Below are 17,003 nucleotides of genomic sequence, written 5' to 3' on the forward strand. Positions count from 1 at the left end.
GTCCAAAATATGCACTCACTTATTTCACTTGCAGTCACATTTTGCAGAAAGTGAAATAAAGAATTAAAACAAGGTGAAGAAAGCAACAATATTTCGATACCTTTTTTAATCATGCTGTGGAAATTTGAAATTCCAAGATTGTGAAGAGTTTTTCAAGGCCAAGGGAGATTTTTCAGCAGTAATTATGAGTGTTGTGTGGTATGTAAAATCTCATTCAATAATGTGTAACTTTTTCAATGCTTTCTACATCGAGGATTATCATGTAGAAAAGCATGTTCTTATCAGTTCAGTGACTTGAAATTGATTGAAATCTGAGCGATCTTCAGCATTGCTTCTCTGGAGAAAGCTAGAACTATGAGCAGCAAATGTACAAACTCCAGACGTTGCTGTCAATTTTAGAGACATAATAAAGGACAACACTGACAATTTCATTATCATTACTACAGCAAATTCCGGGCCAGTATATCCAGCAGTCTTCCTCCACAGTGCAGACATCCGTCTTCAAGTTGTCACCCGCATGACAAAAGTAGTTATTTATTGTTGTTTCTCATTATCCAAACCCAGAAAATTTCCAAATGATTGCCGGTTTCTCTCGACAATAGCAATTAGACTTTGTCCTAATAAGAAGACAGCCCCGGTTCAGTCAGTTTCATCATGTAAATAGAATAATTGCTTGCATTTTGTACAGTACCACATGGTGGATCCTTGGAGAAGAGACAAAAACAAAACTCAACTTGTACTCGTTTGCTTGATCACTAGTTGTTCCTTCATGGAGATATCACATGGAGGAAAGTTGGTAAGGACAGGTTCAGGTTTGGCTGAGAGATGCCCCCACAGTTAATGAATCTACTGACATTCACTCCCATGGCCCATCTTTGAAGCAGTGCCATTTGCACTCACAAACCCTATACAGTAATGTGTTCAAGAAAGAATTTAAGGAAAGGCCATAACATTTAATGAGCATTAACATGAGATTTTGTAATAAAAATAAATTGTTAAGCACAAATTGCTCTGTTATAATGCGCGTGCGACTTGGCTACAATGCAATTGATCAATTATCAAATTTGTTTGCATAACACAAACTTTCTGCTGAATGGGTATAGCGTGTTTTCCACAGTGTGATTCTCAATACTGCGAGGTTGCAGGGGAACAGAATACCACATTATTGCAGAACGACCTGCTTATGGTAATACATACAGAATAGCTTCCTCAGTGTTGCCTAGAAGTTAGCTTTGGTGAATAAGACAGTTGATTTATGCTGATAATATTTAACATAAATTGCATCTTTATTGACAGACTTCAAGTTTTGCATTTTATTGGCATCTTCAAATTGTTTGAAGAATGTGTTTTTAGTGTGTCACCACTGGCAGATTTTAATTTGAGAAGAATGCCAGCAAATTGAAAATCAAATTCAAGCATATTCTGTAATAGGCAACATGCTGAGGATTTTTATCTGGGATAATTCCTGAAGGTCTGTTTACACATACAAACGTGCACATCAAATAAATTCAAAAGCAGTGCAATGCTTTCGAAACATATCATTTTCTTTGAAATACTCTTTCAATGCAGCGATCTGTTGACAGTTCTATGAACTAATGGAAGATGCTAATTCACTTTCCAAATTTCCTTCTGTTTTAGCAAAGCCACATGGTGCTGACGATTTCCTCCCTGTGTTAATGTACGTGCTGGCAAGGAGTAACCTGACTTCATTGCTTCTGGATGTGGAATATATGATGGAGCTGCTGGATCCTTCATTACACTTAGGAGAAGGTAACGTTGCTCTCACTTAAAGTGCAGTATGGTGTGCCAACTATACTCCCTGATGGGGATTAGTGAGGAACACATGTTAAATTTACTTTAAATTTGACTTCATAACACAAATACTTTTTTGTTATTCATTCAGGTTTGGGCCTGTATTTAGTGCCTATTGCTAACTGCCATGGAGAAGTTAGTGGTGAACTAACTGCCTTCTTGAAGTCCACTTGGTGTAGGCATTTGCTGGCATTTGCTGTCTGTCCACATTTGCTCATTTCCTGGTGGTGGTGATTCATCTTCTTGATCTGTTTCGAGTCAAGGCGGTGTTAGGAAGGGAGGGGAGTTCCAGAATTTTGACCCAGTGACACTGCAAGAATGGCAATATATTTCCAAGTCAGGATGGTGTGTGGCCTGGAGGAGAAGTTATAAGTGGTGGCATTCCCATGTATTCACTGTACTTGTCCTTCAAGATGGTTGAGGTCGTGGATTTAGAAGGTGCTGTCTAAGGAGACTTGGTGAAATCTTCCAGTGCAGTTTATAGATAGTATTTGCTGCTACTAAGCATCAGCAGTGGAGGAGGTGGATATTTGTGAATGTGGTGCCAGTCAAGTGGGATTATCCTAGGTGATGTCAATCTTCTTTTGTGTTGTTGGAGCTACACCCATACAGGCAAGTGGGAAATATTGCATTACATTCATAACATACACCTTGAAGATGTGGACAGGGTTTGGGGAGCCAGATGGTGAGTTACTCACTGCAGGATCCACAGCTTCTGTCTGACCTGTTGTCATAGCCACAGTTTTTATATGACAGCTCTAGTTCAGATTTAATGTCCGCGGTAACACCCAGGATGTTGATAGTAGGGGTTTCAGTGGTCTTAATGCCATTAAATGCCAAGCAGTGATGGTTAAATTCTCTCTTGTTGGAGATGGCCATTGCCTGTCACTTCTGTGGTTCACACCTACTTGCCACTTGTCAGCCCAAACTCAACATCGTCCAGGTCTTCTTTCAGTTGACCATGGATTGCTTCAAAATTGGAGGAGTTGCAAATAGTACTGAATCTTATGCAATCATCAGAAAACAGACTCACTCTTAACCTTGTAATGGAAGGAAGGTCATTGATGAAGCATTTGAAGATAGTTGGGCCTAGGATACTATCCTGAGGAACTCCTGCAGAGATGTCCTGGAGCTAAGATGAACAACCACATCATCTTGCTTTGTGAAGGTGTGACTTCAACCAGCAGAGAGCTCTCCCTCTTATTCTCATTGACCCTAGTTTTGTTCAGGCTCCTCCATGCCACAACCAGTTGAATGCTGCCTTGATGTCAAGGGCAGTCACTCACAGCTTACCTGTGGAGATGAACTTATTTGTCCATGCTTGAGCCAAGGCTGCAATGAGCTGAGTGGGCCAGGTGGAACCCAAACTGGGCATCTCTGAGCAGGTTATTGCTGAGCAGGGACCGTTTGATAGCACTGTTGATGACACCTTTCATCACTTTACTGATGAGATTTCGAGTAGAGTGGTGGGGCGATAATTGGCTACATTGGAATTGAATTTGGATGGCATTAGATTTTGATTACCTTTTCTTAGTTTTTACATGCAATTTGAAAAAGAAACACAGTGAACAAAATTGCACATTTATCAGAAAATGGTTACAGTTCTCTACAAAAGTAACTTAGACAGTCCCACTCCCCCACCAATCGTCCTGTGTTTTCTATCTCCATTGAGGTGCTTTTCCGGTTCAGTTTTAGAAAATTAGTGTTGAATCTGCCTGCACCACACTTTCAGGCAATGCATTTAGTTTATAACCATAAAATGCATTTTACTTCGTGCCATCCATGATGCTATAGTCAAACTCCTTAAATCAGTGATTTGAGTCCAACCCACTTGCACAACTGAGACCAGCACCTCTCTATTTACTGTAGCTAGACATCTCATGATTTTAAGACCTCTGTCAAATCTCTGTTCAACCGTCATTTCTCTAAGGCAATAAACTTAGCTTCTCCAATCCATCCATGTCACGGAAACTCCTTATCCTTGAAACTATTCCCAGAAATCTTTTTGTGCCCTCCCTACAGCCTTCACCCCCTTCCACTAATGTGGTGCCCAGAGTTGCAGGAAAGGTCAGATGATTTTAGAAGTTCACTATACTTGTTTTTATTCTCTATGCTTCTACAGAATTCCTAATACAATTTTAACCACTTTCTCAACTTGCCTTGCCACTTTCAACAACTTCTACACATATATCCCCAGGTTTCTTTGTTCCAGCCTCTGCTTTAGATTTTCTTTTACTGATTGTTTTACATTACCTCGCCTCGTGCTTACTACCAAGAAAAATCACTTTGCTTCATTAAATATCATCTGTCCATTCCACCAACCTGTCAACGCCCTCTTGAAGTCTATCGTGATTCTGTTCACAATTCACTACTCTTTCAGATTTTGCCATTTCGAAATGCAGAAATATTTGTTTTCCTTCCATAATATTCAGTCTGGTTTTTAGTATTTTCATTTCTTGCCATCAACAATGAGAGTGGACAGATATGGGCAAGGGGTGCCCTAGTGATAATGTCATTCGACGAGTAATCCAGAACCTCAGGGTAATGTTCTGGGGATATGGGTTTGAATCGAACTACGGCAGATGTGACCACGTGGCCCTCTGAAATGACCTCGCAAGCCATTTGGTTCAAGGGCAGTTAGGAGCAGGCAATACTGACCCAGCAAGCGACACCACATCCCATCAACAAATAAAGAAAAAAGCAATTGGTATTAGAAGATGAGAATTATAAGGGTGGAAAACTTAAAACTTCCAATTGCAACATCATGTTAAAGGTCAATATATATAACATGCAGCCAGTTATAGCAGTTAATATAATTTTTTGCCAAATTAAACAAGAAACAACAATGTTTCCATTTCTAATCAAAAAATCATTCCACTCAGCTGTATCTATTTGGCAAATTCAGCTATGTTTATGGAACTAGCCACCCTTAGAGTTGACAGATGTTGTATGTCCTTCACCATTTTATAGATTCACAAATCTCCGGTCCTAATGCTGGATAGTTGCAGAGTTGAAAAAGGTAGGAGAGAACAACAAAAGCCAAAGGAAAGATTTGCATTCATACAATACTTCTTGCTGTAGCCAGATGTCTCAAAATCCCTCCAATGATGTACTTTTGAAGTGCAGTTACTGTTGTAATGTAAGATATGCAGCAGTCAATTTGTGCAAAGTATATTCCCACAAACAATGATCAGGGTACAGGAGATAGGTCCCCCATTCCTCTTCACAATTATGCGATGAAATCTTTTACATCCAAGCAAGCGAGCAAAAGTTTAACATCCCATCCAAAAGAATGCACCTTCAGCAGGGCATTACTCTTTCAATACTACACAGGCGTTAAAACATGGTTTTTAAGCTCAAATCCTCAAATGAGAATATCAGGGAATAGAGTCCTACCAACTGAGCCAGAGCAATGGAAGACAAGAATGTGGACAAGAAAGCTGAACAAACTCCTGAGATGGAGTAAGTGGTCTTGGCAATGGATGTGCTGTGGGTTTTTGCTTTTAGCATTAGGCAGAAGAGCCCACTGAAGTCATGCAGTGGCTAGTTCAGCCAGAGTGACAGCCAAAAAAAAAAACATGGATACAGAGCTTTGGTTAAGAGATAAATAAGATGGTATCACAGTAGTTGAAGGAACAAGGATTTAAGAATAGATTTTTAACCGGACATAACATGAAACTTCAATAAGATTCAAAGAATAATATGTTTGGTATTCCTTAGAATTTTAAATCGAGACAGACAACTGTAAACATAGATATGTAATATATATATATAACTTACTTAAGTAGCTAGAGTGAAAGAGTTCATTCAACCAAGGAGCAGTAATGAAATTAATGGACTTGGGCTACTATTGATTTAAAATGATGGATAGTTTTCACAGCTATATGCTCTAAATGTAGTTAACACGCATGTTAAATAACATAATGAAAAATAATACAGTTATCCTATCCAGCAATAAATCATCCTTTAATATAGCTAAATGTTGTTGTGAGTTAATGGACTTTGTTCTGTTTCAGGTTATTATTACTTAACAACTACCTATGGCGCCCTAGAACATATCAAACACTATGACAAACACACTGTCACTCGCCAACTTAGTCACGAGATCCAGGACTCAATCCACCAATGGCACAGAAGACGAACTCTGAACATGAAACAAACATCCAGGTCATCCATGCAGGTCAGTGTTATAACAGAAGCCTGGTAAATCTATAAGTAGAAGGAATCACAAGTCGAATATATCTAAGATCATGATGAGTGTAGAGTACGTTATCCTGTAAGTGAATTTGCCATTGTCCCAGAGCACTGTGCTCTCGGTGGAGAGATTTGGCAACTGTTGAGTTTTACTTGAGGGTTGTCCATACCCCAGCAGGGTCAGGAAGGTCCAGGAAATGAACCTGCGCTGTTGGCATCATTCTGCATCACAAACCAACCAACCAAACTCATCAACCTCCGAATTATCCCGACACCACTGGTGGTAGAGCTTAATCCACCTTGTCGGCACATCCCCAAGGGCAATTTCATTTGTCAGTGCTTTAATATATTTCGTTGATGGCAGATCATTTTCCATGAGGTTGGATGTGCTCATTGCACCAAAGGAGAAGGAGAGAGAAATCGCCACAGCCAGTGGTTAGAAGTGATGTTTTGTGAATAACAGTGACAGTAGTGTTGATGTGAAATTTGCAGAGGGATGAAGAGTCATCCTGAGATGACAGGTCATGGATGTTCCAGGTGATGTTGCAGGACACAGAGTTTGGAAGAGCCTGAGTTTTGTTGGCAGCTGGGTGCAGTAGCAGAGATGGAGTGAGTGTGAGGTAGCAGAGAAGAATTTGGTGCTTAACTTGGCACAGCCTATTGTTTGGCAGTACAGAACATTCCTCCATATACTGGAGATGGCACTGACCTGGCTGGTGACCAGGCTGCCAGGTTCAGGTGTTCCTCTGCTCTTCCCCTGAGAAAATGAGAACAACTCCCTTTGCACTACCCCTTAACTATGACGTCAGGTCCCAGTCATAGTACCAACTTCCTCTTTGCTGTTGTCTTCCATAAGCAGTCATGACTGAGCGGGGATAGTTTCAGAATGCCAGTGCTCATCCAGATGCACGGCATATTGAGCATCAGGTGCAAGGGTCTTCACGCGGATATCCACTGAGTGGTGAGTTGCTCTGGGAATCGCAGGTTCTGAGATGGAACCAGAATAATGTGTGAGAGATGGGGCAGGGGAGGTCGCTAATGGCTAGGTTTGCTTCTGCAGGAGTCGATTGAAAAGTTCAAGATCATGAGACTTGACAGGGTAGGTGTGGAAACAATGGTTCCCTTGATGGGAGAATCTGGAACAAGGAGTCATTGTTTAAAAATTAGGCTTTATCAAATAACAATGCAGGCTCTGAAGACTGGGTAATGCCACAATATGACCTCATGGCAGAAATCTGCCCAGAAAATTCAAAACCGCTTGGACTTAACATTGAAAAACTGTTTTAGTGCCTATTATCTAAATAGAGAAGATTGCAGAGCTCTGAGATGCCAAGGGATCTATCTAACCTCATGCACGTCAGAAAGGGTCAGTAATGCAAGCACAGCATGTAATTCAGAAATGAAGTAGAATGCTATTTTTCATGGGAAGAAATTGAATTCACACATGTGCAGATAACATTTCAGTTATCCATGACATTGTTGAAACCATATCTGAAGTACAGTGCACAGTATTGGTCTCCCTTTTTAAGTAAGGACGTGAACGCATTGAGGCAGTTTAGAGAATGTTTACTTTGACTTGGGTGTTTCTATTATTCATTCATGGGACATGGGCACTGCTGGCTGGCCAGCATTTATTGCCCATCCCTAGCTGTCCCTGAGCTGCTTTCTTGAACCACAACATATGCTGTAGGTTGATCCACACTGCAATGAGGGAGGGAATTCTAGGATTTTGATCCAGTGACAGTGAAGGAACGGCAATATATTTCCAAGTCAGAAAGGTGAGTGGCTTGGAGGGGAACTTGAAGATGGTCATGTTCCCATGTGTCTGCTGCCCTTGTTCTTCTAGATGTAAGTGGTTGTGGGTTTGAAAGGTGCTGTCTGAGGATCTGTGGTGAATTTCTGCAGTGCATCTTGTAGGCACACATTGCTGCTATTGATCGTTGATGGTGGAGGGAGTGGATGCAGGGCCAATCAAGCAAGCTGCTTTGTCCTGGATGGTGTCAAGATTCTTGAATGTTGTTGGAGCTAAATCCATCCAGGCAACTGGGGAGTATTCCAATACATTCTTAACTCCTGCCTTTTAAATTATGGACAGGCATTGGAGAGTCAGGGGGTGAGTTACTTGCCACAATATTTCTGGCATCTGACCTATTGTTGGAGCCACTGTGTTTATGTGGTAAGTCCAGTTGAGTATCTGGTTATTGGTAACCACAGAATGTTGATCCTGAGGAATTCAGTGATGGTAACACCATTGACAGTCAAAAGGGGTGGTTAGATTGTCTCTTATTGGAGGTGGTCATTGACTTGTATTTGCATCTTTTAAGGAAAGGCTGGATTGGCTAGGTTTGCATCTGCAGGAGTCCAGGAGTCGATTGAAAAGTTCAAGATCATGAGGAGACTTGACAGGGTAGCTGTGGAAACAATGTTTCCCTTGATGGGAGAATCTAGAACAAGGAGTAATTATTTAAAAATTAGGAGTCGCCCATTAAAGACAGAAATAAGCAGATTTATTTCCCACAGAGGGTTCTGAGTCTTTGGAACTCTCTCCTTCAAGAGGCAGTGGAGGCAAAATTATTGATTATTTTTATGGCCAAGGTAGACAGTTTCTTAATAAACAAAGGGGTGAAAGATTACCGGGGTAGGCAGGAATATGAAGTTAAGATTAAGATCTAATCGGGTCTGGCTTTATCAAATAACGATGCAGGCTCAGATGACTGAGTGACCTACTTTCGCTCCTGTCAGTCCCCTTTAACCTACATGGGGGAGCTCCAGGCATCCAAGGATAGTGCACTGTATGTAGAGAACTGACACAATGGTTCTCCTCCCCGTTCTCTCTGCACTGGAGCACTGAACATTCCTGAAAGCAGGAAAATCTCTTCATCAGATCCAGGCCTCATAAAGTTAAATCTGAACACATTTATCTGCCTTGCGTACATCTGCAAGTTATAACCCCATGCACAGTAATGAAACACTGCTGGAAATCTTGGCAGAGTTCAGTTTAATCACAAGACAAAGCAGAGTCTGCCAACCCAGTTGTGAGCTCAGATTAAACTCTCAAAGGGCTGAACTCAATTTTTGAAGCAGAAGTCAAACCAGTTGATTACATCAAGAGGTTTCCTGTGGGCACAGTATTTATGGCCACGTGTGTCATATCCTATGAAACGGAGGATAACCACACAATTCACAACATAATGTATAGCGTTAATTTTCAAAGCAATTTTAAGGTTTCACTATAAGAAATAAAGATATTTTTGTGAAAATTTACTACATTGATATTTCAGGATACAAGCATTTAAAATGATTAGTAACTCAGTTCAAAACCAAAATAAAGAGACAAAACAATTTTTTTAATTACACAGTTTAGATGTTCTAATCAGATAGGATACTGTTTCCCCATCTCCAGGGGAAAATACAATTCTCCGTGTAAGTAATCCTGCACATTTTATGAATGCTGTCATGGAATACTAAGATGTCAAATATACAGTCATGGGATTCTAAGATGTGGACAATACGACTTGCTATTCTTCTAATCTTCACAGAAACCTCACAGTGACCTACCTCATTTCAACCTAATAATCGTCCATCTTGTCCAGTTATAATCTTGACAGCTTTTGCGGAGAACTGAAGGACGGTGGTTGACTAAGTGGAGGAACTCTAAATTGCCAGTAATTAGCAGAGACAAATAAGCAGTGTAGTGGATAGACCCATTGATCTTTAAGATCCACACAGGAAATCCCCCATTTGAGTGATCTTAATGATAGTCTTCAGAATCAACCCTGACTTTGGCAGGAAGCTTTCCCTCTGCTTTCAATCCGGACCCATTTCAAGGTTAGATGTGCTTACTGCTAATTTATTATCTCATTTCCCCCTCACTGAGGAGAGCTTTAATAGACGGCAAATGTCAGAATCGAGGAACAACTTGAATAAGTTGGCAGGGACAATAGCTGAATCCAATCTGTGCTGCGTGAGCATTAAAATAAAATGTTAACGTTAGGCGCTGCAGTTAAATCATCCCCAGATGATCTTTAAATGGAAAGATTTCTGCTGACAATGGAAAAAGACTTCAGTGTGACACACAGTGATTTGTGGCTAAGTCTATATCTAAACAGTTGCATCCTGCACATCACTTATTCGATTCAAGGGATGTACATACATGTCATATCCCGCTTATTATAAATGATGAACAGCAGATTTATTGAAGAAACAATTGAAGGCTCAATGTGGAAAATTTGAGTGTTTCAATTGAATTGAATTGAATTAATTTCATTAAAAGTTTATAAGTTGCCATTCACGGTGCCACCTTTAGTATAAGGTGCCTAGGTACAGATTCCTCAGTGCAACCTTTTTGGGAAAAGAATAGAAAAATTAAACAAATAAAAAGTCCAGCTTTAGAGATCATAGAAATAAATTTGAAATTAGAAAATAGAATAACACTTCTTGCAACCTAGTCTATGCTGGTTACCAGCTTCCGGACTGAATTAGACCTTTACTCAGAGTTGGATTTAAGGCAGATTCAGTCAAGTGTAACTGCAGAACGATATGATTTTAATGTGAGATCTGGCTGCTCCTAATCTGCCAGTCAGCAGCAGTTCAGGGCCTCGAATTGTGAAGGCTCCGTTTGCATCCAGCTGGGTTTTCCAGTCTCACCGGTAGCATTGATGTTTCCATGCAGCTATCATGGGCAAGGATAGTGAGGAGGAGGAGCACACAGGGCATACCCCTTCTAATTACCACATCAGCTCTGGCATTCAGGAAAGAGTTCAAAGATGTCAGAAGGGTGTTGCCAGTCGTGCCCACGGGTTAACAATCATGTCAGGAGTTTGCAGCAGGTTGTTGTTTGGAGGGGTCTCAATGGTAGATGTTAAGTAAGGGGTTGGGGGTTAATTCTTCGAGTAAAAAATGAGGTCTGCAGATGCTGGAGATCACAGCTGAAAATGTGTTGCTGGTCAAAGCACAGCAGGCCAGGCAGCATCTCAGGAATAGGGAATTCGATGTTTCGAGCATAAGCCCTTCATCAGGAATCATTGGGGGTTAATTGCGTTAGGGAATATGGTAGGGGGTGGCGAGAGGGTGGAGTTGGATAGCTGTTGGGGATTCTGATTGATGGGCTTTCAGTTTGAGAGGGATTCAGATGTTAGGTAGTTAGGTCAGGAAGGATCAATGGGTTAAGTAATTGCATCAGGATTGTGATCTGTTTGGGGGCCTGATTGAGGTTGTAGGAGGCTATATGCGGGATGTGGGAGATTGAGCAATGGATCTTTCTCAGACTGGCTGGGCATCACGAGTTATGACAACTATACTGGGGCCTCAACTCTTTTCAATTTATATAAAAGACTTTGATGAAGGGATTGAAGGTATTATTGCTACATTCGCCAATGACACAAAGTAGGAAACAGAATTGCAAAGAGGACACATGGAACTTACAAAGGGATATAGATTAATTAAGTGAGTGGGCAAAGACCTGGCAAATAGAGTATAATGTGGGAAAATGGGAAGTTTTTGCAGAGAGAATGAAAACAAAGCATATTATCAAAGAGGTTGCAGAGTTCTGAGATACAGAGGACCTGCATGGCTATCCATTCTCTCTCGTTGATGTTTTAGAAGCAATTCAGAGATGTTTTACTGATCAATTACCTGGCAGATTGCTTTATAAAGAAAGGCAAATCCTGTATCTTCTGCAGTTTAGGAGAGTCAGATGTGACTTAATTGTAACATGTGAGATCCTGAGGTAACTCAACTGGGTGGATGTGTAAAGGCTGTTTCCTCTTGTTAGAGACCCTAGAACGGGAGGTTCAGAGATTCCAGTGATGAGGGGTCTACCTTATATGAAGAGAGATGGAGCAATTTAGGCCTATACCCTCTGGAGGTGAGAAAAATGAGAGTAGATCTAATGAAGGATATAAGATGCTAAAAGGAATTGACCGAGTAGATATAGAATGGATGTTTTCTCATCTCCAGCAATCAAGAGCGAGAGACCATGGTTTTACGATAAGAGTTAAAACGTGAGATAAGGAGAAATTGCTTCTCTCAAAGAGTCATAAATCTGTGCAATTCATTACCCCTGGAGGTGTGATGAATGCTGGGACTTTGAGTAAATATAAACAGTATTTGTAATGGAGTGAAGGGTAATGGAGAGCAGGCAGGAGAGTGGAGTTGAGACTGAGATGAGACCAGACATGGTCATATCAAATGAAGCAGCAGCAGAATTGACAGGCTGAATGGCCCACTACTGCTTCTAATTCTTATGTTTCAAACTAAAGGGTCACCTACTTAAGACAGAAATGAGGAAAGAAATATTCTCCCAGAAGGTTGTGAGTCTTTGTAATTCTCTTCCTCAAAAAGAGTGGATGCAGAATATTTAAATGTTTTTACCTTAGAGGGAGATAGATTCTCAATTACCAAGGGAGGGAAGATTATCGAGATACGCAGGAAAGTACAGTTCAGGTTAAAATCAGATCTGTCCAATCTTGTTAAATGTCAGAGCAGGCTCAAAAGGGCAGAGTGGCCTACTCTTAACACACATGAACAAGGAGCATGTTCAAGTTACACTCGTAATCACTGAGGCACGCCAGCAATCGAACAATGTAACAATTGCAGGGGTAAGTGTCACATAGTAAATCCAAGTCTCTAACACTGAGCTCAGAAACAGTTGCAGAGGATCATATGCAGTTTAGATCAGCCCATTCGAAGTTTCAACTTCCTTGATACCTCCACTGCATACGCACCATGTCAATACTCTCCTGGGTCCTGAAGTGTAACAGCTGTAATCATTTATGTATGAAAGGCATTGCTTTCTTGGCAGAGTTTTGGAACTATTCAATTCCACGTAAGCTTTTCAACCTTTGCTGAAAAGCTGTCTGTGCAGGAGGCAAGAATTACATTTTACTTTGCAGCATTGCAAGCTGACCAACCTATCTTCCTCATATGTGTTCCTTCATACGTCTGTTCACTGAAAACTCCACTTGACTGTGTGGTATGATAGATTGTCCACCGTCGCCTTTCTGATCACAAGGTCACAACATGGCAAGTTTGCCCTGTGTTAATAAAGAGAGTGTTAATATACTTGGTGCAGGGGTAAAACTGGTAACAGCCTCTCCCATCATGATCTTTGAAAAGAAAGATGTCCACTGGACTCTAGCACCTACTTGTTTTTTAGAGCTTCTCACTTAGACCATAGAACATAGGAGCAGAAATTAGGCAACTCAGCCCATCAAGTCTCCTCCACCAATCAAGTATGGCTGATAAGTTTCTCAATCCCATTCTCCCACTTTCTCCCCATAACCATTGATCCCCTTGATACTCAAGAACCTATCTATCTCAGTCTTAAATATACTCAATAATCTGGCCTCCACAGCCTTCTGTGGCAAGACATTCCATAGATCTACCACTCTCTGGCTGAAGACGTTTCTCCTTATCTCGATTCTAATAGGTCTCCCTTTATCCCTCTCAAACAATATTCATCCAAACATTTGCCAAATTTGGGAAAAAAAAGTAGATTTTCTTTGAAAATGAATATGCTCGAAACGTCGAATTCTCTATTCCTGAGATGCTGCCTGGCCTGCTGTGCTTTGACCAGCAACACATTTTCAGCAAGTACAATATTACACACCTCAGGTGCAAGTAAGACTTGAACTGAGGACCCCCAACTCAGAGGTAGGGGCTCCACCAGAGTCCTTTTTAATGAGATGCTATTCTAGTTATGGTGTGTGGCTCCCTCTGCTGGTCAAAACTGCAACAGCTTGCTACAATTATGCCTTCATTTGTTTCCAGTGATTTATACATAATCCCTTTGGTCTTTTTGTAGGATTTCCTGAGTATACACTTTTTAGAGCTTGATTCTAATGTCAAAACATTTGCCATAAGCTCAGAGACAACCGCAGAGAAGCTGTCCAGTCAGTGTGCTGAAAAGTTTGGCATCTCGGAGACCGAGGATTACTGCTTGCATCTTGTCGTGGAGCAGAGGAGCCTGCAATTGGCTGCTGATGCGATGCCTCACTGCCTCAAGAACATCCTTCACAAGAGCCAGCCACAAAGGGACTATTATTTTATATACAAGCAGATCGACCAGTTGGAGCAAGCAACAAACCCTCCAATAAAGAACCTCCCGACCTTTTGACTTTATAACAATGAAGTGATAGAGCTGCATTAATTTTCTGAGAATCAGGAGAAGGAAAAGGATGCAATATTTTGCTTGAAAATGCTTGGAGTCCTACGTGAAAGCAAGAAATCCTGGAAATTCGCAGTAGCCCAGTGAGCATCTGAAAGGGGTTAGTTCGATTCATGTTTCAAATCTGACCCTTTATCAGAGCTTCAACTTAATTTTCGTATTAGTTTAGGACATATTAAATATTTCTGGATTTTTTCCTTGATATTTTGGAATGTTTTTAAACCAGTACTATTTATACATTTTATACGGTCACATTTGTCTTTAGAGTTGTATTTCTCTGCTTTCCATCTTCATTATTGTAAATGGAGACACATCGAAGGGAGCGTTTGAGAGTTTGTCAAATGTAGACTTAAGGGAACTAAAACTTGTCAAAGGGATGGTGCGAGAAACACATGTTTAAAACTAACTTTATGGTTGCCTCAAATATTATGGTCCAGTCACAAAAAAAATGACAGCATCAGTAAAGTGACTTTCTGTGGCCCTTATGGATATGCAGTTCTGGTCCTGTCATTGTTGGTACACCAAGGAATGGCTGTGTGACCTTCAGGTGGTTAATGATTATCTGATCCTTGAGATAGATCTGTTTGTTTGAGTGATGACATGTTTGGCTGATCAGTGATGCTGATAGGCCAGACAAGAAAGTACCTTGTGGTCTGCTGCTAGCAATGTGCGTCACAAGTATTCATAGCTTAGTGGGGACAGTTTGATAAAGACAGTGGTGCACAGCAACAGCCTGCTATGTTTCGTTTGTTCCATAGTAACTTTCTAGCAGGAAGATAGACTAATGGGGGATTTCATAGCCACTGAAATCAGACAAACCTTTTACTGGTCAAAGTATATTGCAACAGGTTGGTTAAAGAGGTTAGTTATGAGGAGATCTTTAAACAAGGAGAATTGCTGGATAAAGTGTTAGGGTGGAATTTCTTAGGACAGAGATGTCTGGAGTGATGTCTGTCTATGGAAGAATGAATAAGGGCCCAGGTATGGAGGACCCATTGTGTTCTTAAACAATTGTAATCCCAAAGATGGATAGAGAGACAATGGGGCCAAAGCCACAAATATATTTGAAACAGAGGATCAGAAATAAAAATTGAGGCATTGGTGGACTTGTATGCACATGGGTGAACAGATCAAGGTATGGGAATGTAGATTTGAACGAGATATGGGTTTTGAAACATGGAAGATGGAGGGTTGGTCAGGAGAGAGTTGGTCAAACCAGGGTCTAACTAAATCCTGAATGAAGGTGGCAGATATACTGAAACAGCAGAAATGGCCATTGTTATAGAGATAATTGTTATAAACTCCATTCTATTACAGTATTTTTCATGTTTATGAACAAGAAATGACCAAAGTTTCACTTTTAAAAACCAACACAAAGTGGTCTTGCACACTTAGCAAAATTATGTATTTCACTTGATAACATTGGATTGTAAATATCAGGAGGCATTTTTTGCCTGAAATTAAAGTATTATCAAATGACTCTCTGATATAATTATTGCTGTTTCTTTTAACACATACAAATTATTAGGATGAGTGGAATAGGCTTTGGATAACCTTTTCACCATATCAGCCGTCTAGCTGTCTCAAGAAACTTCACAAAGTGCATTGTAAAGAGACTTCACACATGAGACAGACAGTACTCTGACCAACCATAAGAGATCCTCTTTAGAATGGTGCTGGCTAAAATATTGAGGAGAGTAAGTTGTCAGACCCGGTTTGAGATTGTTGCTGCACAGTTAATGTCCACTTCAGCAATTACAATCAATCCCTATCATTAAGAAAACGTTCAAACAAAAGTGACGTGAGCATCAATATCCGTCTCAATCCTAGTCTGGGCATTTCACAATACAGGATTATGCAATACAGAAACAGTTGGCGTGGGATATACATCATATACTTCACACAATGGAGAGTGGGTATATAATGTACACGACAGGGCAGTGGATATATACTGTACAGAACAGGGAAGTGGGTATATACTGTACACGGCGGGGCAGTGGGCATATAAGACCATAAGACATGGAAGTGGAAGTAAGGCGATTCGGCCCATCGAGTCCACTCCGCCATTCAATCATGGCTGATGGGCATTTCAATTCCACTTACCAGCGTTCTCCCCGTAGCCCGTAATTCCTCATGACATCAAGAATCTATCAATCTCTGCCTTGAAGACATTCAGCGTCCCGGCCTCCACTGCACTCTGTGGCAATGAATTCCACAGGCCCAACACTCACTGGCTGAAGAAATATCTCCGCATTTCTGTTCTGAATTGACCCCACTAATTCTAAGGCTGTGTCCAAGTGTCCTAGTCTCCTCGCCTAACGGAAACAATTTCCTAGTGTCCACCCTTTCCAAGCCATGTATTATTTTGTAAGTTTCTATTAAGTCTCCCCTTAATCTTCTAAACTCCAATGAATACAATCCCAGGATCCTCAGCCATTCCTCGTATACTGTACACAACGGGGCAGCGTGTATATACTGTACACGACAGGGGAGTGGGTATATACTGTACACGATGGGGCAGCGTGTATATACTGTACACGACCGGAGTGGGTATATCCTGTACACGACAGGGGAGTGGGTATATACTGTACACGACGGGGCACCGTGTAAATACTGTACACGACGGGGGATGGGTATATACTGTACACGACGGGGCAGCATGTATATACTGTACAGGACAGGGGAATGGGTATAGACTGTACACGATGGGGCAGCGTGTACAAACTGTACACGACAGGGGAGTGGGTATATACTGTACCCCCGGGGCAGTGGGTATATACTGTACACGACGGGGGAGTGGATATATAATGTACACGGCGAGGCAGCGTGT

At 41.1% G+C, this 17,003-nt stretch overlaps 1 protein-coding gene across 1 annotated transcript in view; it reads left to right on the forward strand.

Annotated features, from left to right (window-relative positions):
- rin3 (Ras and Rab interactor 3) overlaps positions 1-15,608 on the forward strand; it is a 110,102-nt gene extending 94,494 nt beyond the window's left edge. Inside the window, exons 8-10 of the mRNA XM_060829351.1 lie at positions 1,639-1,770; positions 5,829-5,992; positions 13,811-15,608. Of these exons, the coding sequence (XP_060685334.1) occupies positions 1,639-1,770; positions 5,829-5,992; positions 13,811-14,122 (608 nt within the window). The 3' untranslated portion in view covers positions 14,123-15,608. The remainder of the gene's footprint in view (positions 1-1,638; positions 1,771-5,828; positions 5,993-13,810) is intronic.
- The last annotated feature ends 1,395 nt before the right edge of the window (positions 15,609-17,003 follow it).

The sequence above is a fragment of the Hemiscyllium ocellatum genome, chromosome 8 (genome assembly GCF_020745735.1).
Source record: "Hemiscyllium ocellatum isolate sHemOce1 chromosome 8, sHemOce1.pat.X.cur, whole genome shotgun sequence".
Lineage (NCBI taxonomy): Eukaryota > Metazoa > Chordata > Chondrichthyes > Orectolobiformes > Hemiscylliidae > Hemiscyllium > Hemiscyllium ocellatum.